General features: G+C 36.1%; 1 protein-coding gene and 1 pseudogene across 3 annotated transcripts in view; one reads left to right on the top strand and one right to left on the bottom strand.

Annotated features, from left to right (window-relative positions):
* VWA8 (von Willebrand factor A domain containing 8) overlaps nt 1-23,855 on the bottom strand; it is a 406,775-nt gene that overhangs the window by 241,298 nt on the left and 141,622 nt on the right. For all 3 annotated transcript variants that reach the window (XM_037060277.1, XM_037060261.1, XM_037060267.1), the window contains 3 exons: nt 19,049-19,155; nt 14,771-14,877; nt 8,586-8,657 (listed from right to left, as the gene is read on the bottom strand). In XM_037060277.1, coding sequence (XP_036916172.1) covers nt 8,586-8,657; nt 14,771-14,877; nt 19,049-19,155 — 286 coding nt within the window. The remainder of the gene's footprint in view (nt 1-8,585; nt 8,658-14,770; nt 14,878-19,048; nt 19,156-23,855) is intronic.
* Nucleotides 2,167-3,007, top strand: LOC118996749 (60S ribosomal protein L31-like; annotated as a pseudogene).

The raw sequence follows: 23,855 nt of genomic DNA, 5'->3' as shown, positions 1-23,855 counted from the left end.
ATAATAGAATTATTATTATAATAATAATTGGATGTTGATTGTTAGGTATAATAATATAATTATGGTTATATTAGTTACATACTCTGAGATATTTAAAATAAAAATGCATTATGTAAAAGATATATTTTAAAAGTGCTGAGGGGATAGATAAAATAAGATGGACAAAATGTTGATAATTGTTAAAGCTAAGTGATGGGTACAAGGGAGTTTATGACATACTCTAATTTTGTAGAATATACTTAAAATTGTTTCATAATGGAACATTTTTAAATGCTCTGTACTCTGCATGTAAAGCACTTCACGTAAGTTACCTATTATACGTTATCATGGTTCTTGCTATTATTACTAGTATAAGAATTAGCCTGATCTGATGAAAAAAAAGAAAATGCATGAGCTTTAAAGGTCTAAGTCCTAAATCTGTCATTAAATAGCTATGTGATCTCAAGCAAATATTTTAACTTTCTGAGTTTCACTCTGCTTATTTGTAAAATGTGGAAAATAAAAACTTTTATCTCAAAGGGATGTTGTAGCACTAAATGAGATGATCAAAAAAGTACATTGGAAACTATAAAACATAAATCTTATAATTTTTAATCCTTGCTCATAAGAAAGTTATAATTCAATTACAGAAGAAATAAAAAATGTATTGGAACTATAAAAGAAAACTGAATCAAAATCGTAATAAGATACTGTAAAAATTCAGTATCTTCAGAGGAAAGCAAGATTATTTGGGGATTACTAAAACCATTTCAGAGAGAAAAAACATTTGAACTGTTGAAAACTGGCAGAATTTTCACAGGGCAAAGGAGCACTGTATGAAAAACAGCTGAAGGAACAAAAACACATGGTATACCAGGGAGAGTAAGAAACTCTAGTTTGGAAGAACTAGAATTACAAGAGTACTTTGTAGCCAGGTTCAAAGGTCATTCTGAATGTCTCCCTATGTAAGAGATTTTATCTGATAGGCAAGAGGGAATCACTTCCAGCTTTCAGCAAGAAAATAAAATTAAGTGATGATTTCTAAGATTTATCTCACTGCTGATCAGATATTACCATGTAAACAAAAGGAGTACTTAAAGAATTAGCACTGTAAAAACATGAAGCACATGACAGTCAGAAACAGAAGGCACACTATATGACAGTCAGACAGGGCTAACTTTTTATTTGATAAGAAAGTCATAATATATTAGAATTTTGGTAAAGGTAACATATGTGGTCTGTAACCTTCAAGAGCTTACAGATAATTTCACCAACTACTATTATTTGATAAACTGGTAAAAAGGCTGGCTTAATTTTTTTAAAGAAGTTGACAAACCTGGCAAATAACTGGACTACATTCATGTAGAAGTGACTGTGAATTACTAATTGTGCCTCATTACATATAAATTACATTTTGATGACTTGCTTTGCAATTTGGTCTAATGTCAGAAACTAGAAAAAATCAGTCTCTAGATGATTAAATTTTCATTTCTTACAATAAAATACTGTAAAATTAAAAAAAATTCTTATTTAAGGGGTACCTTGGCACTTTAGAACACTACATTGATAAAAATATTTTTCCCTTCAAATTTCTGATAAAATGCAACGGTCCTCAAAACTCAAGTATTCCTATATGAAAACAGGTTTTTCTTGTGGAGTTTTTAAATAACAACAAAAAATGCTACTATAGGCTGATTCTATAACCCAAAATATTTACAGTAAGTATTTTGTACATCGAATAGAATATAGCTGTACAAACCAAAAAGAAATAAGATATGGGAAGGAAGGAAGGAAGGAAGATCATTCCTTAGTGCAGTTGGGACAGAAAAAGTACCACTGACTGGAAAAAAAATAGACATTTCTCATTTTACCCTGTTAGTAAAGTTGAAGTAAATAGGAAGTCATGCTCCGAAATTTTTTAAAAGCCAGTATGAAACTTCTAAATTGCATGAAGGTATATGTCATGTCATAACTGTAGTAAGTGGAAAGTTCTGCATGGAGCAGCAGACAAAACTGGTTTTACAATGTGCAGCATTATGTACGAGGGGACCATCAAATATGTAATTTCCTGAAACCCTATCCTTTTGACTGACAGACAGTAATTCTGCCTCATTAACTGGAAAGGAGATGTACTCTGCCCTAAATCCCACACAGAAAATTAAAAAGATTTTAAAAAACCGATTTTGGTTTCATTCCATCTTGGGCCCAGCATAATGGCTCCCACTAAGAAGGATGGCGAGAAGAAGGGCTGTTCTGCCACCAACAAGGTAGTGACCAGAGAATACACCATCCACATTCACAGGTGCACCCACAGAGTGTGTTTCAAGAAGGCTGTCCCTCAGGCACTCAAGGAGATTGGGAAATTTCCCATGAAGGAGAGGGGAAGTTCAAGTGTACACATTGACGCCAGGCTTAAGAAAGCTGTCTGGGCCAAAGGAACAAAGAGTGTTCCACACTGTGTCTGGGTGCAGTTGTCCAGAAAAAGGTAATGAGGGTGAACATTCACCAAACAAGTACTATACTTTGGTCACCTCTGTGCCTGTCACCACTTTCAAAAATCTACGAGCAGTTAATGTGGAAGATAACTAACTGCTGATAGTTGAATAAAGTTATAAAACTGCCCCCCAAATTGATTTCGTTTCACCAAAAGAATATGTGAGTTACTTTACTTTGCCAGAAGTGATGTTTATAGAACTGATTTTAAGTTCACAATAGAATAGTTATAAAATCTTCACTAGTCTTGATAGAAAAGACATTATATGAATAGAAAAGGTGGAATTGGGCTTAATAAAGATGATAAACCTTGAGTTTTCTCAAAATCAGCACACTTTCTTTGTCTTTTTAATTTCTTCATGTAAAAAACTGCCACCGGTAACAGCAATCTTTCAAAACCTCTCTACTTCAACTATTGAAGCTTTTTGTTCATGGACTTCAGCCAGTTTCTACTTTGCCACCAGAAGGCTAGGTAGACTGCATCTATCTACAGATGGTATGTTTTAGGAGCACTCATTAACACTGTATTGTACAATTATACTAATCTACTCCTGGCTTCTCTGTCAATATTTCATTCCCAAAGCCTCACTTCAAATTGAGTTGTGTGGTGGTGGGGTTTTTTTCTTTTTTTAAGTATCTGTCATAAACTGTTTTTATTAAAAAGACAAAGAGAAGGAACCAGATCAAAAAACAGTTAAAATTAAAAGAACTATAAACCTAAAAAAAAAGAAAGAAGAAGAAAAAGAAAGGAGCCAGATAAACTGCTTTAAATAATTTACTTATTTTCAAAACAAATCATGTGAGTAAAATAGGCACTGTTCCAGATGGCTGTCACTCTGCAGGTCGGTGAAAACACTAGTGACACTGCCTGAGAGCTGAGTCAGCAGTCCTTAACCTATCTATCAGCTGCACCTTTAGTTGCTTATCTTTTTCTTTTTAATTGATTTGTTTCACAAGATAGAAATAAGGGTAAAGATGAGAAGGTACAGAAAATATAAAGAGAAATACCGAAATACCACTGGTAAAAAAAAAAAGCAGACTATTTTTCAAACCTGTTGTTACCATGACTGCAAAAGTACACATTCCCGAAAAAGAAATCTAAAGGGAGAAAAGCACAGGGAAAGAGAACACGTAACTCTTACTAGTCCGTCTCAAAGTGCATCCCTGTGGGGTACATGCTAATCAGAGGTGGCATCATCCCCCCCTCACACATACCAAATGGAAGCAGTCAAGTCTAACCATAATGGACCTGGAGGGCATTATGTAAGTGAAATAAGCCAGTCAGAGAAAGATAAATACTTACATGTGGAATCTAAAAAATAAGTAAATAAAGTCAAACTCCTAGAAACAGAGTAGAACGGTGATTTGGGGGGGAAGAGTAGACGGGGAAATTAGGGAAAAGTTGGTAAGTAGGTACAAACTTTCACCTAAGAGATGAATAAATGCTTGAGGATCTAATGTTTACCATGGTGATTAGAATTGATAACTGTATTCCACAATTGAGACTTAAAAGTTCCCATCAAAAATAAAGGTTAATAGGTGAGGTAATGGATGTGTTAACTAGATGGGAGGAATCCTGTCACACTGTATAATTATTAATAATGCATAAATATATCAAATCATCACATTATACACTTTAAATATAATTTTGTCACTTATACCTAAATAAAGAAAATAAGGAAAAAAAGACTCTATAATCTTGCTGAGATGTTAATACCAACATTAGCTTTTTAAAAAAATCCTCACTCAAGGAAATTTTTTTCATCGCTTTTAGAGAGAAAGAAAGTGAGAGAGAGAAATATCAATGTGAAGAATATTGATTGGCCACCTTCCATATGCTCCCCAACCAGGGATCAAACCCGCACTTATGTATGTGCTCTGACAGAATTGAACCTGCAACCTTTCAGCACTCCAAACAATGCTACAAACAGCTAAGCCACACCAGCCAAGACAGACCTTAGCGTTTGAAAACAAGTTTGAAAGGAACTGAAATTGCTAAAGTACTTGAAAAGTTCTGTTTAGATTTTAACCTGCCACTTTGGTCCAATTTCCACTCCCTGACCTGGTAAATGTAAGCATGCACAAAGTTAGACCTCATCTAATTAGCTAAATACTAATTAGCACTTAATTATTACAATTGATAGAAATTTTAAAATACCGTAATTAGTACAGCATTATTCTGTCCTAGTAATAATGTCCAGTCTCTGATCCTCTCACTTTGTTACCACTTCCAGCTGAATGGGTCACCTAACTATTCACTCTTATAAGTGGACACCTCCTAGATTCTATTTAATTTACCTGTTTCCTTCACTGAAAGTTGCAAATTTACAAAATAAAAACTTAGTCATTTGCCTTAGAATATCTTGATTTCCTGGGCTTCAATATCAAAGACTGAATACTGAATACTGACTATTAACTGATCTTCCTCCTATTCTGGTATATAGACTGACCAAGAAAAATGATTTTTTAGTAAATAGAAGGTAAAGCTTTGCAAAAAGTGAAAAAATACCATGAATAATTTATCACTTTCCACAGATATAGGACAAATATTTCAAAATAATATAGAACCATAAATAATCCTGAATAGCTACAGCAATTTTGAGAAAGAGGAACAAAGATGGAGAGATCACAATACCCAATATCAAACTATATTACAAGACCACTGTCATCAAAACTGGTACTGACATAAGAACAGATCCATGGATCAATGGAACAGAGTATAACTCAATATAACCAGAATCTAACAGAATATAGCCCTATATTCTGAGATAAATCCAAGAGATAAATCCAGAGATAAATCCAAGTCCCTATGGTCAATTAATATTTGACAAAGAGGACAGAAGCACAAAATGAAGTAAAAATTGCCTCTTCAACAAATGGTGTTGGGACATCTCAATAGTTACATGCAAAAATTAGAAACTCGACCACCAACTTACACCATATACAAAAATAAACTCGAGATGGATAAAAGACTTAAATATAAGTTGAGACACCATAAAAACCCTAGAGGAGAACATGGTGAGGAGAATCTCAGATATTCTCCAAGCAGCAATATTTTCAATGATATATTCCCTAGAGCAAGGTACATAAAGGAAAGAACAAACATATGGGTCTTCATCAAAATAAAAAGCTTCTACACGTCTAAAGAAAACATCTGCAAAATGAAAAAAGAGTCAACTGTATGGGAAAATATATTTGCAGATGTTACCTCAGACATGGGTTTGATCTCCAAAATACATAAAGAACTCACATGACTCCACTCCAGGAAGACAAACAATCCAATTAAAAAATGAGCAAAGGGCCTGAACAGACATTTCTCCAAGGAGGACATACAGAGGGCCCAGAGACATATGAAAGGATGCTCAATATCATTAGCCATCAGAGAGATGCAAATTAAAACCACAATGAGATACCACTTCACACTGCTCAGAATGACCATAAAAAACAAATCAACAAATAACCAACGCTGGAGAGATTGTGGAGAAAAGGGAACCCTAGTGCACTGATGGTGGGAATGCAGACTTGGGCAGCCACTATGGAAAACAGTATGGAATTTCCTTAGAAAATTAAAAATGGAACTGCCTTTGACTAGGCAATTCCACTTTGGGGACTATACCCAAAGAACCCAGAAACATCAGGTTCCAAAGAACCTATGCACCCCAGTGTTGATAGCAGTGCAATTTACAATAGCTGAGTGCTGGAAGCAACCTAAGTGCCCATCAGTAAATGAGCAGATCAGAAAAGTATGGTACTACATAATGGCATACTACACAGCAGAAGGAAAGAAGGAGCTCCTACCCTTTATGACAGCATGGGTGGATCTGAAAAGCATTATGCTAAGTGAGATAAGACAGGCAGTGAAAGACAAATAGCATATGATCTTACCTATAAGTGGAGCCTATTCAACAAAACAAACAAACAAGCAAAATATAACCAGAGACATTGAAATAAAGAACAAACTGACAGTAACCACAGAGGAAGTGAAGGGGATTATGCAGGGAAAAGTGGAAAGGTTTGTCAGGAACAAGTATAAAGGACACATGGACAAAGCCAAAGAGGGATAGGATGGAGGGTGGGAGGTGGGGATGGCCGAGGTTGCGGGGAGTAATGGAGGGAAAATGGAGACAATTGTACTTGAACAACAATTTAAAAATTTGAGCCCTGGCTGGTGTAGCTCAGTGGATTGAGCGCAGGCCTGCAAACCACATGATCGCAGTTCAATTCCCAGTCAGGGCACATGCCTGGGTTGCAGGCCAGTTCCCAGTTCCCAGTTCCCGGCAGCGGACGAATGAGAGGCAACCATACATTGATATTTCTCTCCCTCTCTCTTTCCCTTCCCCTCTAAAGATAAATAAATAAAAGCTTTAAAAATTTTTTGAAAAAAAAAGATTAAAATGATAAATAAAAATACATTATGTAAAGAAAAAATAGTTATCAATTTCCTTTTAATCATTTAGAAAAAAATGAAACAAGGAATATTAAATGGTTTTTTAGAGGACAATGATACACAGATGTAATTTTTAACTGAGGATCTACCATGAGCTAAGCACTGTATAAAGTGCTTTCTACTCACTATCTCATTAGATTCTTAGATTAACCCAATGAAGTATTGATAGTACAAATTTTATTCCCAGGTTAGATATAAGGAAACTGAGCCTTAGTAAGATAAGCAATGTGCCCAAAGTCACAGCCATCTGTGAAAGAGTTACTATTGGAGCTTAACTTCCAAGCCAGTGCCCTCAACCAGTGAGCCATTCAACTGGCCCACTTTTTAAAAAATCAACATTTTAAAATGATAAGTTTGAGAGACTAAGTTTGAGAGACTAAATGTTCTCCTTGTAGTTCTGGAGAACAAGAACTACAGGTTAATTGTGTTTTGCATAATCAAACAGAAATAAGAAAATTAACTGTAATGATGTCTTCAATGGAAAGGAAAACATCTATTATAATATATAATAACTAAACAGTTTGATTTTCTATAAAAACAAAAATTAATGCTGTGGTTAGAAGTAAGTTATATAACCAATTAGGTCACTCATATTAAAAACCTGAAATAGTACACCTGAGCAAAACTAAACTATTCACCAATATTTCAAATATTTGTCAGCTACTGCACAATTATAATTTAATATCCATAAATTGGTCTTATCCTTAAGACCAATTTAAAAAAAAAACAAGGTGATGCTTACTGAGTCTAATAATTCAATTAAGGAAAATTATCATAAACCTACTAAATATAAAATATGCATCCATTGCCTCCATAAACACATACTGAATATCTACTATGTAGCACATACTATGCTGGTAGGAACTGAGGGTATAGAAATGAGCAAGAGAACTGTGGTCTCTGCTCTTGAGGAGCACACAGACACATTGGGAAGACATCATTTTGCATGTAAATACAATAATGGGAGACTGGTGTGATGACAGAGAGTTAGGAGGATACAAAAAAGCAAGGGAGACTAGGAAGGACTTCCCGGAAGGTAGGGGATATGGTTGTAGGAAGGGGACCGGAAGTGCTCCATGCAGAGATGACTAGAGCAGACATAAGAAACCGCAGGAGTTCAGAGTGGCTCAAGCTAATAGCGCCAGGAAGCAGGGAGCCAAAGCTTAGGACTAGAATGGTGGGCAGAGGCCAGATCTTGCAAGACACTGTAGACTACCTACCTAAGGGCAGTAAGGAGCCAATTTAAACAGAGGAAAGGCGGGGGGAAAAGGCTTAATCAAATTTTAGTTTTACAAGTATCAATTTGGCTGCAGAGTAGAGAGTAGATAAAAGTGGGAATAAGGCCCCGCTGGAGCTATATTAGGAAACTTGCTATAATCTAGGTGCTAGGTCACGGTGAAGCTGGACTAGGATGACAGCTGCGGAAAAGAAGAGGGGATATTTAAGAGCAGAATAGATAGAGCTTGATGGGTGATTAAATGAGGGTGGGGGGCTGATTTAAGCCCTGAGGTGATTCTGAAGTTTAGAAGGTAGAAGACCGTTCAATTAAATAAGTAATTTAGGTGAGAAAAAAATAACTTCTAAAAACATATTCAAACAAAATCAAGAAACTTACTGCTTTTATACTGTTACTATCAATTAGTACCTAAGTTCCACCATAACTTACCTGGTTACCAACCAATAATAGATGTTCTCCAAGAAGAAAGTCTTTGAGCATATCTTCCATCACTATCATGTGCTGCAGAACAAGAACTACAGGTTAATTGTGTTTTGCATAATCAAACGGAAATAAGAAAATTAACTGTAATGATGTCTTCAATGGAAAGGAAAACATCTATTATAATATATAATAACTAAACAGTTTGATTTTCTAATAAAAACAAAAATTAATGCTGTGGTTAGAAGTAAGTTATATAACCAATTAGGTCACTCATATTAAAAACCTGAAATAGTACACCTGAGCAAAACTAAACTATTCACCAATATTTCAAATATTTGTCAGCTACTGCACAATTATAATTTAATATAATATTTAAATTAACACTTGCAGATTTCCATGGAACATTTTACACGGATTTATTTTGTTTTAATTTTTTATTTATTGAGTTTACAAATGGGGAGAGGGGGAAAGACAGAGAGAAAGAGAGAGAGAACCATTCATTTTGTTCTACTTATTTATGCATTCACTGGTTACTTTTTGTATGTGCTCTGACCAGAGACTGAACCTGCAACCTTGGCATATCGGGACAACATTCTAACCAACTGAGCTACCCAGCTAGGCTACACTGATTTATTCTTAATCTTTATCTTCAAAGGATGTATAGCTTTAACATTAAAAATATATTATTTAGCCCTGGTTGGTGTAGCTCAGTGGATTGAGCACGGGCCTGTGAACCACACGATCGTGGTTCGATTCCCAGTCAGGGCACATGCCTGGGTTGCAGGCCAGTTCCCAGCAGGGGACTCACAAGAGGCAACCATACATTGATATTTCTCTCCTTCTCTCTTTCCCTTCCCCTCTAAAGATAAATAAATAAAATATTTAAATATATATATATATTATTTACTTCCCACACTTTTTACTCATATTATGATACAACATAATAAAAGAAAAGATTGAGGTTATTCAAAATAGCCACAAAAGAAATTACATTGCTCTTTTGTATCTTGAAAAATAGGACCACAATTAAGTAAGTCACACAGGTTCAAGACGGCTGGGATTGAGGGGAGAGTTATTAATATACCCCCAAACCAAACAATTACTATCCATATGACTTTCTCCTGATTTTCTGTATCAAAACAATACTGGCCTCTTAAGTACTGAAATTACTGAAGTTCCCTACTTGTAAAAAGGTGCAGTAGAGTTGGTAACTAAAGCCATGGAACAGATGAGAGAGGAATCTGATTCTCTCAATATTAGATCTGATTAAGTCTCTTTATTTTGTTTAAATTAGCTCCTCATTTTGTATCTAATATATGCTGCAGTTATGTTTCTAGTTTGTTACTTGCTTTTCTTTTCTTAACTTGGCTTATGAATATTTTTGATATCTAGAATATTTTCCTTTCACTTGTCAAACTAAGCAATATTTTCTTTTAGAGTATCTTATAAAAACTGAGAAAGTTTTTTTCCCTCCTTTAAGAACAGATGAATATTGCTTGATGTATCTTGGAGGTTCTTAAATTTTTTTAAATGCTTTCAGATACACCATGGAGCTAGAACTTTAAGAAGGTGTACAGTAGGATGAGATATCAATTTATGGTCCTTTCTGGAACACTTTTAAGTATAAAAAGAGGTATTATCAATATTTATGCTGGAACAACACATGTAAACAGAGACTATATTAAGTAAACCAAGATGTATGGTCACCAAATTCAAAAGGAGTCCTAGAACATTCTTTTAATCCTGGTTCTAGGGATACTGTAGTCTGGAGACTTTTTCCTTCTAACATAAAATTCACAGCCAATATCCAGACAACATTAAATTCTCCCAGAAATAAGTGGACTAATCTGCATAAAGAATAGAAAAAAATTAGAATGAACACCTGTATAGCCAAGTAAAAAAGCAATGTAAAATATCTGAAAAATACCCCAAACTAATATAGCTATAGTCTTTTTAATTTTTTCTCATGTCCTACTACTTAATGCCTTCATTAGATCTAAACTAGATTATTCAAATCAACAAATATTAGCTAAGACTCAGGCCTACAAAATTCTTCTCTTAACCTCTTGGACCACTTAGCACCACAGATAATTTCTTACAGTGTCCTCTGCCAGTTCTCTGTCTCTCCAGATTACTTCCTACCTTTCTAGCAATTTCTCTCCATAGTCTTCTGAGTTAGGTCTTCTTGTTGTAGTAATTCCTTAAATTTTCCCCAAGTTCCTGCATTTGTTCTCTTTCCACCTTTTTACATGCTTTCCTGGGGTTCAGGGGATCACAGTATAAAGCAGAGCAGGTTGTGTCTATTTTAAAATAGTACCCCCTGTCTTGAGGACGGAGGAAGGGCCATGGCAGAGGTAGAGAGCCCCCTTCATTATTTGAAGATCTACTTCTGACCCTGCTCTCCCTAACTCCTCTCTCATCCATTCCATGGCTTCAAGTACTAACTCTACACTGATCTTCAACAGCAAGACTTCTCCTTGACTTCAGCCCTGTCTTTCTGGAGTAACTACTGAACTACTTGCTTATCTCCCTATCTCCTCAAACTCAACATATCCAACACTGGGCTCATTACTTTCTTCTCAAATTCATTCTATATCCTGTATCTTTTACCCTGATTGATAGTATAATTTTCTACCACCTGGCCAAATCCCTTTCCTCATATTCTGCCTGCCCACCTCACTCCTCCTTTACCAAGAGCCAATTAATTACCAAGTCTAAGCTATGATATTAGGCCACCAAAAAGTCAACTGCATCTATCCTTTCCTTTTCATCCCCACAGTTTTCATTCTGGTTTTTATGATCTCTGGCCCAGATTTTTATAAGCCAATTTGACTTCTCTAACTTCAGTTTCTTCTTGAGCCAATAGGCTCTCTACAGTACCAGCATACCTCATTTTATTGTGTTTCACTTTATCGCACTCCACAGATTTTCTTATACCAATTGAAGGCAAAAAACTAGCACACCCTCCACTAGCAAAAAACTATGACTTGCTTTATTGGTATACTTGCTTTAATGCAGCGGTCTGGAACCAAACCTGCACTATCTCCACCGTATGCCTGTACTGTCACTTTGTAGATCAAAATCATGACATTTCTTTCTTTAAAATTCCTTAAATGACTCTTAATACCTTAGAAACAAAGATCACTCCTTAACTTATGGAGTTAGTCTCAGTCTCATCTACTATTATTCTCCTTCTCCCACTTTGTGTTCCAGTCATGGGCACAGTTTGGAAAAATTTATTTACTCCTTTTTTTAACTTTCCCACCAGACTGCACTTCCAGAGGGAGAATCTTTATCTTTGAATCGAGTACAAAGTTGCACCGACTCTACCTGCCTCCTAAATAGCCCTGCGATATGTCCTTTCCAGTCTGTCCCACTGTCGCTGCCTTTGTTCAGTTCCTTCAGAACTTTCACCTGGACTACTACCACAGCCTCCTGCCTGTCTCTCTTCACCTTGGTTCCAACTCAGAGACAACTTTAAAGAGTGAATGAAAAGTTAGCAAGAGTGGAAATGTACTTAAAAACTGTCAATGGCTTTCTCTCTTATTCTGAACAGCATCCAAATTCCTTAATTAGCAAGGGCCAGATGTGACCCTTACCTAACTCATCAGCCTCATCTCTTGTCATTCTTCCATTTGCAACTTCAGCTGTTTGCCAATGACAACTAATTGTTCATAGCTCCCTAAATTACCTACTCTCTCACATAGCCAATTCTCTGAAAATGCTAGTCTCTCTGCCTGAAAGACTCTCTCAATCTTGCCTGGTTAACTCATTTTCCATGATCATTCCAATCTGAGACGATCCCCTCTTCAGTGCTACCGTGGTAACCTGCATGTACTTTTATCACACTGTATAGTAACTCTGTGTACTTACTTGTCTTTCTCCCCCCTTGACAAACCCAGGCAACTTGAACTCTACAGCTGTATGCATGTGTGTGCACATGCATGCATATGAGTATTTTAATCTCTGTATTCTAACATCTCATGACAAGGCTTGACACATGGTAGATATTTTTATAATTTTTCAGATCTAAAGTTCATTAAGCTATTAAGTTCATTAAAAGGCTACTGAGCTCTCTTTCCTTCAATTTTTCCCCCATACTGCTGCAATTGTAATATTTCTTGATAAAAGTTTAATGAACTAATACTCCTTATTATGAACATTCAAAATCTTATTCATCTTTTCACTAATTCACTCAACAGATACTTATTCAGCAGTCACTATGTGCCAGGCACTATGCTATTTGCTGGAGATACAAAACATAAAGAAAGAAAGAAAGAAAACACAACGCTGCACTAGTGGTATGGAAAAACACATTTTATTTTTTTTACCTGACACTTTTTAAAATTTTTTATTTATTCATTTTTAGAGAGAGGGGAAGAGAAAGAGAGAGAAAGACATATCAATGTGTGGTTGCCTCTAGAGCACCCTGTATTGTGGACCTGGCCCCCAACACCGACATGTGCCCTGACTGGGAATCAAACTGGCGACCCTTTGGTTGGCAGCGTGTGCTCAATCCACTGAGCTACACAAGTCAGGGCTGGAAAATCACATTTTAAAAATCAGTTTCAACGCAACGTGGTTAAGAGGACCACAGGGCATAGAACAAGATGATATAGAAGCACCTGTATATTCAAGAGGCACTTAAGACTGCTGCTTCAAAGATGAAGTTCGGCAATAAAAGGAAACAGTAATGTATAGAACAAAAGCAAATTTAATCAAGCCACTGTTGCTAGAATTGGTACAGCTAAAAATTTTCACTAATGGTTACCTCATAATGCTTTATGAAGAGAAAGTATGCTTGGAGACAGGCCACAGGAAGTCCCTCAGGGCCACTGTGCAAAGTTCACAGCAGCCCTGCAAAAGCACCATGGCAACTGTGTTCAGGGACTCACTGATCCTCTCTTAATTTTCTACATTCTTATATGCTGGCAAATCTTTTCAACATTTGCTAGCATGGAGTCTTTCAAATTTTCACCTATATGAAAGTTTCCTGATTCTTTTTTCTTTATTCCTGCCTATTATATGGACAGTGTAATACCATCACTACTTTGAAATAGTATATTTTCCTTACAATCATATTTTTGTCTTTATTGATAGGCAAGATTTTTTTCCTCCTCTGTGTCCTATAAGAAGCCTCATTTTCTGTTCTTTTGTCTACTGCTTATTTAAGAATATTAATGCTCTGGAAAAAAACAAAATCTACATTAATTAGTAAGCTGAAGAATAAATAAAAAGCAAATTGGGCTATGCCTTTTGCTATGTCATATATGATAATTAAAGTTTTGATAGATTTCAAAATATTTCATTAATATTTTTATTGAGAAAGAAGAATTTACCTAGATAACTTCTATGTTGTTAATATAATAGATATAAATTATAATACTCATTGAACAACAAATAGATTGGAAAATGGCAAATAAAAAAATTTACTTTAGTATGCCTAAATACTTAATATAGTCGAAACAATAGGTAGAAGTTTTTCGAATATTATTTGTAAATGTAAGGTTATTATTTACATGCAGACTAGTGACCAAATACTATAGAAAAATTTAAGTATGTGTTTTATTATAAAATAAATATATAACCACTTGACAGAAAATCTGGAAAAGAAAAAAACAACTTTTTATGAGTGAGTTTTCTCTGGAAAAATTTCTTATTAAAGGGAACTTCTACAACAAGGCATTTTATGTACATATTTATTTTTGTGTCATAGTATAAGGTCCTGATAATAACTTAGTTTACAAGTGGGAAATTATCTACCTTCCTCCCTTAAAAAAAAGAAGAAAAAGTAAAGAATAGAAAAATACTAGAAATTTTTAGGAAAAGGAAAGGAATATGAAGGAAAGAATACATAAGTTATATCACTCTTTGAACTAAAATGACTTAACCAACAAGAATGCAAAAGAGAGGATTAGTATTATTCTACTTTGTTTTAAATTCAATAATATGTTCATTTCACTTACCTGAAGCATAATATATGTTCATATATAAAACTTATAATAGTCTAATAGCAGCAGCTCTTCCAATATCACAATGCATTAATGGAAGATATTTCAACACTTCATTTGGAATCAGCTAAATTGAACTTAGTGAATTACAAAAAATTATTAAACAATTTCACTTGAATCAGAATGAACTATTGCAGTGTAAGTGATGATTTATCCATGAATGCAAAGCACTGATCTTACCTGAACGTTGTCATAGAACAGAACATCAGGCACTTTCATTTTCTCATGGGCGTTATAGATTGGTGCACTGACAGCTCCAATCCTCAGAGATCCAGATGCTACCTCACCTAAAAATTTCACACAGGACAGAGAATCACGAGTGGCACTCGCCTCAGAGAAGTCAAGTTCAGCCCATACAGAATGCAATACAGCATCTTTACTATCTCGTGGGCTCATCAAGGAATTGTAATTTAACATACAAAATAAAAATAAGCTGGAAGGTGGTGTAATAAAAACCTTGAAGGTGAGTTATTCACAAGAGTGTTTTTATTTTTTAAGATTTCATTTATTTCTTTTTAGAAAGAGGGGAAGGAAGGGAGAAAGAGGAAAAGAAACATCAATCAGTTGCCTCTTGAATGCCCCCAGTAGGGGCCCTGCCCACAACCCAGGCATGTGCCCTGCCTGGGAATCGAAACAACAATCTTTTGGTTCGTGGGATGGTGCCCAACCCACTAGGCTATGCCAGTCAAGGCTGCTGGAGTGTTTTTTAGCTCTACATAAACAGGTTAAAGCTCTACAAAAAGTTTTAATAAATTTTCTACCATGTAATAAAACTTAATTAAAACAATGTATATAGCAAACAGCATATAGATAAAATTGAGTGGAAAAAAACCCAGAACTGAGTCACCTTAATAAGCTTGTTTGGTCAAAGACTATCACACATATATAAACCAAATATACATTCAAATGCTTTAAAGTACCTTGGACATAATTTTTTCATGTCCTCCCATTCAAAAACCCCATACAAGAACCCCCAAGATACCTAATCAAAAATACAAATGAATCAACCCATGCCAGACCTCCCAAATTACTATTTTCAGAGATGGTCCAGGAGATCTATATTTTCAAATAAGCACCCCAGGAGCTACACAATTATTTTGTGATACTATTATTATTGGCATGTATCTTCTAGTTGGTCTAGTATTGAATTTAAGGTCCTTGAAGTCAGGAACCTAAGTAATAAATTTATTGATGTCAGGGATTTGTCATATGCATTCCTTACAGTAACCAGACACCCATGTTTCCTGTCTGATATATGCCAAGGTCATGAATAATAACACTAGTAGTAGTAATTGTAATAGTAGCAATGATTACAATAATAGAAGCTATTGTTAATTGAGAATCTTCTATGTGCCAGGTCCCACAGTGGGAACTTCAACTTATTGTTTTCTCCTATAATTTAATTTAATTTTCCTAATAATGAGACAAGAATTATGAAGAAGCTAAGAAAAACAAAACATTAAGTAATTTGCTTCAAATCTTCCAGCTGGTATGGGTAGAGCTAAAAATAGAACTGATATTCTTTCTGCCATATGGAGTTCAATCCTTTGACTCCAAATAATATTCCATCCTGTGCAAATATCCTAGCAAGCAGGTAGACAACTAAAATGCCTTAAACGACAGACCCATCTTTTCCCTCCGTACTTTAAATAAGAAAATTTCTATATTAGTGCTAAAGCATTTTAAAAGACAAGGTAGAAAAGCAGTATGAGCATCTATGGAGTACCATGTACAATTTTAAGCTAAAAATAACTACACTGTCACCCTGGTTAATCACTGCTGAGTGCTACACATACGCCAAAGCACAGTACACCTCTTCTTTTAATAGATGCTCACCATTTGTGTTTTCACTTACAAGCTCTAAAGGGGAAAAAACCACAAGCTGTCATGCTGAGGGTTTATTATGTATTTACCACCATCAGGTCTCTGAAGTAGACGTGCTATAAAACTGTGAAAGAACAGACCAGGATTGTGCAGTAAATTTACTATATACTTGTATGTTAAAATGACAGACATAATTTCAGATTTAAACAGCATCTGATATCATCTATGCTTTAGTATATTTAAGTCATTAGGATGATTTAATTCAATCAACCAATACTTATGTTAAAATTTCAAGCTAAAAGAGAAACGCATGGAGAGAATGGGGATACTACAGCTCCCTGGGAGAAAGCTGGCTAACAATCTTCTACGAAATCTCAGAGGATGGCATGATTTTGGTAAATTTATTAAGTCCTCAGCCTGTTAAGCTCAAAACCTGATTTTGTCAACATCATGACAGAGGATGAACCTAACTCTCAGGAGATTATTAAAGACACAGATTTTGATCTACATATAAATGTTTATATATAAATCCAGAATTGCAAAGTATTACATTGCAATGAAAACTGCAACTTTCATATGGACTATATGATACACTGCTTGTCAGATGAGCATATTACCTAGAGGAAGACCTGAATGGAAAAAGCCAAATCCTTATCAGAATGATGCCTGGTGAGCATGGCCTCTGAACGAAGAAAGTGAATTAAATGAATTTTCCAAAGCAGATGACATTAAAGATGGATGGAATCAGAGGAATCAAGTCTCTTGACTTAGGTTCCTTATCCCCTACACATGATGGAAGTGGGAACTACCAAGACAAAGCAATCTATAGTCTGAATGATGCAGTCTTTCTTTGGAAATGTTAAATAATTCACATATAACATTATGAGTTTAAAAAGAACCAAGGTTATTCTGTCTCTGAATTGGCTATGTATATTTATACCCAGATCCATCAGTATGCAGAGTTTAAAATTTTACTTAAAAAAAAGTCATCTTATTTTCTTAATACCAAATTCTTATCTCAGTGTATGTCCAACAACTAAGAACACCTACTACAGACAGCCCTGGCTGGTGTGGCTCAGTGGATTGAAAGCTGGCCTGCAAATTCACCTCCCAGTCAGGGCACACGCCCAGGTTGTGGGCCAGGTCCCCAGCTGGGGGCATGTGACAGGCAACCAATGACATTTATCTCACACATCCATGTTTTTCTCCTCCTCTGTTCTCTCCTCTCCCCCCTCTCTAAAAATAAATAAATACAACCTAAAAAAATAATAATAAAGAACACCTACTACAAAGAAAATCACAATAGACCCTGTTGGAGAAGGATCATACATTGGATGTTTTGAGGTAATTAATACCTTAAAAAATAGAGAAACTTGCGTTACCCATTAATGGAAAAATGAGCAACTTGTATAGGAAGAAATAAACTTTCCCCCAATCCAAAATTATACATATGGCTCTCCAGGAGAAAAGAACAACAAAAGACAATACGAGGTCTGTTTTAAAAAAGTCCAGCCAATGTTAATATAATGAGAACGGTTTGTACAACACTGATGTAACAAGGACAGTGGACTGGAATGCACATGCATCAACAATGATGACTTCACTGTGCTAGTCAGTGAGGACTAGAGACACCACTGAGTGAGCATGTGTGCTGTGTGGCCATTGCAGTCAAAATGACTGAGTGAGCAGAGGAACAAATCTGCATCCAGTTTTGCATTAAGCTTGAACATTCCTCTGTGGAAACTATTTGGATGATTCAGAAGGCCACAGCTATGGGCAACTGGAGACTGGCAGCTTCATCACGACAATGCACCTGCTCAAGCATCACAATGCATGCAGAGTTTTTTGGCAAAATATTGAATCACGCAGGTAATTCAGCCCCACTATAGCCCAGATTTGGTGTCCTGTAACTTCTGGATTTTCCCCAAGCAATAGGGAAGCGATTTCAGACCATTGATGAGATTCAGTAAAGTACTAGGTAGGGGCAGCTGATAGTGACTGGGAGAGCTGTGTGAGGTTCCAAGGTGCCTACTTTGAAGAGGACTGAGACATCACTGTCCTATGTACTGTATTTCTTCAATAAATGTCTCTACTTTTCACATTACATGCCTGGATACCCTGTGGATAGACCTTGTACATGTGGAAGCAGAAGATTAAGAAGACATAAAATGGTACTCTGAATATTACTTTAATCTATCTAAACCTAGAATAGTTTCACAAACACATCCCATAAGACACTGCTGGTCCTCAAAATGGAAATGTTGTGCAAGGAAAACAGATTTTTAGATTCCAAGGTGAAATACATTTGGAAAAAAATGTTAGACAAAAATCACACAAGTTTATTTATATCAGAAATTCTCACAGCCTTTAACATGTGCATGTCAATTGTGATTCTTAAGAGAGTGGGCATGGGGGAAGACCTGTATCTGATACCAAAATAAAGAAAGTATTCTAAGGCTTAACTTTTAAGTGGGTTTTAATCTTTTTTTTAAAAAAGATTTTTTTAAAAATCTTTTTAAAGATTTTTAAAAAATATTTCTTCAACTCAAAATGAAACAAAATAAATAGAAAACAAAACCATTTTTATTGAAAGTTAATATTATTTCATTTTAAAAATATACATTAAATACTTACATTTGTAATCTTCCAGTTTTGGTTCTAGATCATTATCAATACTTATTTCTATTGAAGCATCTGCCAAGTTTTTTTCTAATGCTGACCTTGCAAGGCTTGGTAAAAACCTAGAGTAGGGGAGAGGATTGAGTGATAAAGTCAAAACTTTCTGTGATTCCTAAATATCTTTTCACATGTGCACACACAGACACATTAATTACAACCAATTAAGGAAGTTCAGTCTGCATCTGTGAAATATAAATAGTAAATAAACTTTGAGTACATGTGATAATGAAGTATATGTTTGTTGAATCTTCTTTAATGAGTAAAAGTCATTAGTAATTAATGCTATTCATTTATATGCATTCATTTTGCAGAACAAGACTTAAAATAATTTGCTTTTGAAAACAGATTTAGTATACCTCATAAATCTTGTTTATCATTTAACTGGCTTACCAAATTTTCTTAAATAGATAAAACAATATTTTAACCTCCTCCAAGTTAGCAATTACAAATTCAAATTAGTGGAGATGGATTAATAATGTTTCTTTTATGTTCTTACACAAATTATTGAATGAATTTAATATTACCCAGCTTGGTTCTTCTTTCCATTTAAAAATTATACCTGCCTATCTATTCTATGTGTATTTTGTCAAAACAACACTCTGGCAAGTGACAGAGGCATTCTTAATCTATAAATAAACTGCATGAACTTCCTGGGCTTAGAATAAGAAAAGAGTTTCCCACACAATATATCTTGAATTCTGAACATAAGTGAGTCAATAGAAATAATATTTAATCCATGGTTACCTGTGCTATACTACCATAAACTAAATACTACATCCCGCAATGTTCCAAATAAACATACCACTTTTAATTTAGTTTTTTCCATAGCTCTAAATTTCCTGTGGTTATTTCCACAGCCTTGAGAATAAACTCTAATAAAGGAGATGTTGGCGTGAGTGAGGAGGCAAAAGGATGAGTGAGTAAACGACTGTTGGATTTCCTGTCCCTGTAATATTCCAAGCTACATGTCTGACACTAACTCCCACCTACTGCCTTATTGTGGTCCTGGGCTCTGATAGGGGGATTTGCAGGGTTGTGCAAAAGTAGATTTATAGTTATTGATATGGAAAATAACTGATAAATAGTAATACAAGAATAAACTCTGTGTTCCACATACTCCCAACTGTAAACCTAGTCTTGCCCCACCTTGTATATAGCTGTAGGCCAGTAGCTCATCAGTTCAGTATCAAGTCAGATTTATTGTTCATCTCTGAACTTGCATCACATTTCTTAGACTGTTCTTTTCTTTCAAAACCAAGCCCTCACCTTACCTCCCAGACCCAAAACTAGCTTTTATCTTGTTTCCTGCACTTTCATCTTGGCACCTGTCCCTACCTTCTTTTCACCACTATCCCTAGAAGTAGAATCTGAGCTGGTAACATTAGGCCCTGCTGCTCTATCTCCATTACTTCCTGTCAGACCACCTGGATTGACAATGAACAACCAATTTCAAGGTTAGACTTTGTTTGCTATTCCCAGAAACTCCTGACATCTCTATAGTGTGCCTGTCAACACATCTTCACATTTCCGCTGTACTAGAACATTTCTAGATTGAGCTCCAAAGCTTGTGTAGGATACCAAGCGAGCCACCTAGGGCTCCTTTCAATGGCAGTTTCAGGCATTGCTTACCAATATGATACTCTTTCCCACTGAGATTAAACATGTTTCAAAATTATTTTAACCTCACACCCAGGCACCACCCCCAAATAATCATAGGTAGCATAGCATGGAAGTTGAAATATATTTACCCCTAGAACCTAAATTCCAAAGGATATTGGACCACCTAACAAACAAGGATAATTAAACACACCAGGTGGTGTGAGCTCAACCCTTACTTTTTTCCACAGGACTCAAGAGATTAGTTAACTGCTTCCTTTCCCACTGCTCATTCCTACTTTCTCTTTTTTCCCTCTCCTTCCCTGGTTTTTGGTAAAATAAATAAAAAATGAATGAATAAAATATCATTCTTTTTATCTTACCTTCCCTATAACCAAAGCAAGAGCACATATCCTGTTTCAAACTTTTAAAATGTATTTATCAGTAATTTGAGCATCATAGTGTCTTTTCAAAATCATTATTACTATCACCATTATTTATTTCCAACAAAAAAATGGAAAGTCACTAGTTTTGTTAGATCTTGGTTATAAAAAAAATAAAGAACACTGAACTATATTCTGCGAAACTCAGAAACAGAAGTTGCCCTACGCTAATTCAAATACCTCTTTGTCACAGGAGTGGAATGGGATCTTTAGATCAAAAAACAAAATAAGATTTCTCAAGACAGTAGCATAAGAAGCTAGAACAAGGGTAGAGGATATTCCCAAATTACCATCCAAGAGGGGAGAAGTATTAGTAGTAGGAATGACAGAAAAAGACTGAGGAGCTCAGTGGATGTCAGGCAGCCTTTGAGTTCTATTTAGAAAGTGCAATTGATTAATCTGTTTTTTTCATTTTAATTGTTGTTCAAGTCCAGCTTTCTGTCTTTTGGACCCATCCCAGCCCACCTCATCCATCCCTCCCCACCTCCCTCCCATTTCCACCCCCGCCTAGTTCTTGACCATTTGTCCTTTATACTTGTTCCTGTAAACCTTTCCCATTTTCCCCTGAAATTCCCTCCCCTCTCTCCTCTGGTCAGCCTGTTCTCTATTTCAGTGTCTTTGGTTATATTTTGCTTGTTTGTTTGTTTTGTTGATTAGGTTCCTGTTAAAGATGAGATCATATGGTATTTGTCTTTCACCACCTGGCTTATTTCACTTACCAGAACAATTGATTCATCTTTACCTGTGATTTTAAATCAAATTTATAAACAGCACTGGAATATTTAAGGTAATTTATGGTTTATCCTAGTTAAAAATCTAAATTGTACTTCCAGCCAAGATGGAGGTGTAGGTAGACACACTGTGCCTCATTGCACAACCAAAAAAAGGACAACAAATTTAAAAACAAAAAACAACTAGAACTGACAGAAAAATCTAACTGTATGAAAGTCTGACAACCAAGGAGTTAAAGAAGAAACATTCATCTGGACTCATAGGAGGGGCAGAGACAGGCAGCTGGAGAGAGGACACCTGGCAAGGCAGCTGCTGGCGAACCTGGCTTCTGGAAGACCCAGTGGCTGAAGGACCAGACCAGGCAGTGGCTAGCAGAGCAGAAAGACCCACATTTACGTGCAGATAAACTGAGAGGAACAGGGAAGAGAAGCAAACCCTGCAACCCAGGGTTCCAGTGCAGGGAAATAAAGCCTCAAAACCTCTGACTGAAAACACCTGTGGGGGTTGAGGCTGGTGGTGGGGGGGACTCCCAGCCTCACAAGAGAATTCATTGGAGAGACCTGCAGGGCCCTAGAAGGTACACAAAATGACCCACCTGGGAATCAGCACCAAAAGGACCCAATTTGCTTGTGGGTAGCAGGGGTAGCAATAACTGAAAGCCACCACGGAGCTGAACAAGTGGCATTATTCTCTCTTGGGCCCCTCCCCCATGTATAGTGACACAATGCAGCAACCTGGGTTGCCCTGCCCTGGTGAATACCTAAGGCTCTGCCACTTACTACATAACATGTCTTTTCTTAAAGACCAGAAAAAAATGGCCCAAATAAAAGAACAGATCAAAGCTCCAAAAAAACACAACTAAGCAAGGAACAGAAAGCCAACCTATCAGATGCACAGTTCAAAACACTAAAAATCAGGATGCTCACAGAATTGGCTGAGTATGGTCACAAAATAGAGGATAAATAGATGGCTATAAAAAGTGAAATAAAGGAAAATATATAAGGAACCATCACTGAAGGGGAGGAAAGTGGGACGCAAATCAATGGTTTGGACCAGAAGGAAGAAATAAACATTCCAACAGTATACAGAGACAAAAACTCAAAAAGATGACAAGAGGCTTAGGAACCTCCAGGACTTTAAATGTTCCAACATCTGAATCAGGAGTGCCAGAAAGAGAAGAGGAAGAGCAAGAAATCAAAAACTTATTTGAAAAAATAGTGAAGGAGATAGACTGCAAAGAAAATAGACTTTCAAGAAGTCCAGGAAGCTCAGAGAGTCACTAAGAACTTGGACCCAAGGAAGCACACACCAAGGCACATCATAATTACATTACCCAAGATTGAAGAGAAAGAGGGAATCTTAAAAGCAGCAAGAGAAAAGGAGACAGTTGCCTACAAAGTAGTGCCCATCAGACTGTCACCTGATTTCACCAAAGACACCTTATAGGAAATAAGGGGCTGGAAAGAAGTCATGAAAGGCAAGGACCTATATCCAAGTTTACTCTATCAAGTAAAGCTATCATTCAGAATGGAAGGGTAGATAAAGTGCTTCCCAGACAAGGTCAAGTTTGGGGAGTTCATCACCAAGACTTTATCACAGGGATGAAATGAGGTGCTGGGCCAGATTTGGCTGGTGTGCCTTGTATTTGACACCTGTGCTTTATTATATGAAATGTTAAAGGGGCTTATCTAAGAAAAAGATGATCAAAAATATGAACAGTAAAACAACAACAAACTTACAACTATCAACAACCAAACCTTAAAAATGAAAACAAAAACAAACTAAGCAAACAATTAGAACAGGAACAGAATCACAGAAATGGAGATTACATGGAGGGTTAGCAGCAGGGGGAGGGGGAGAAAGGGGAAATCATACAGAGAATAAGCAGCATAAATGGTAGGTTCAAAATAGCCAAGAGTTGGAAGCAACCTAGATGCCCATCGGTCAATGACTGGATCAAAAAGTTATGGTACATTTACACAATGGAATTC

This window comes from Sturnira hondurensis, unplaced genomic scaffold (assembly GCF_014824575.4).
Source record: "Sturnira hondurensis isolate 20B ecotype Veracruz unplaced genomic scaffold, ASM1482457v3 Scaffold0001074, whole genome shotgun sequence".
NCBI lineage: Eukaryota > Metazoa > Chordata > Mammalia > Chiroptera > Phyllostomidae > Sturnira > Sturnira hondurensis.
This window is presented reverse-complemented; position numbering and strand designations above follow the sequence as displayed.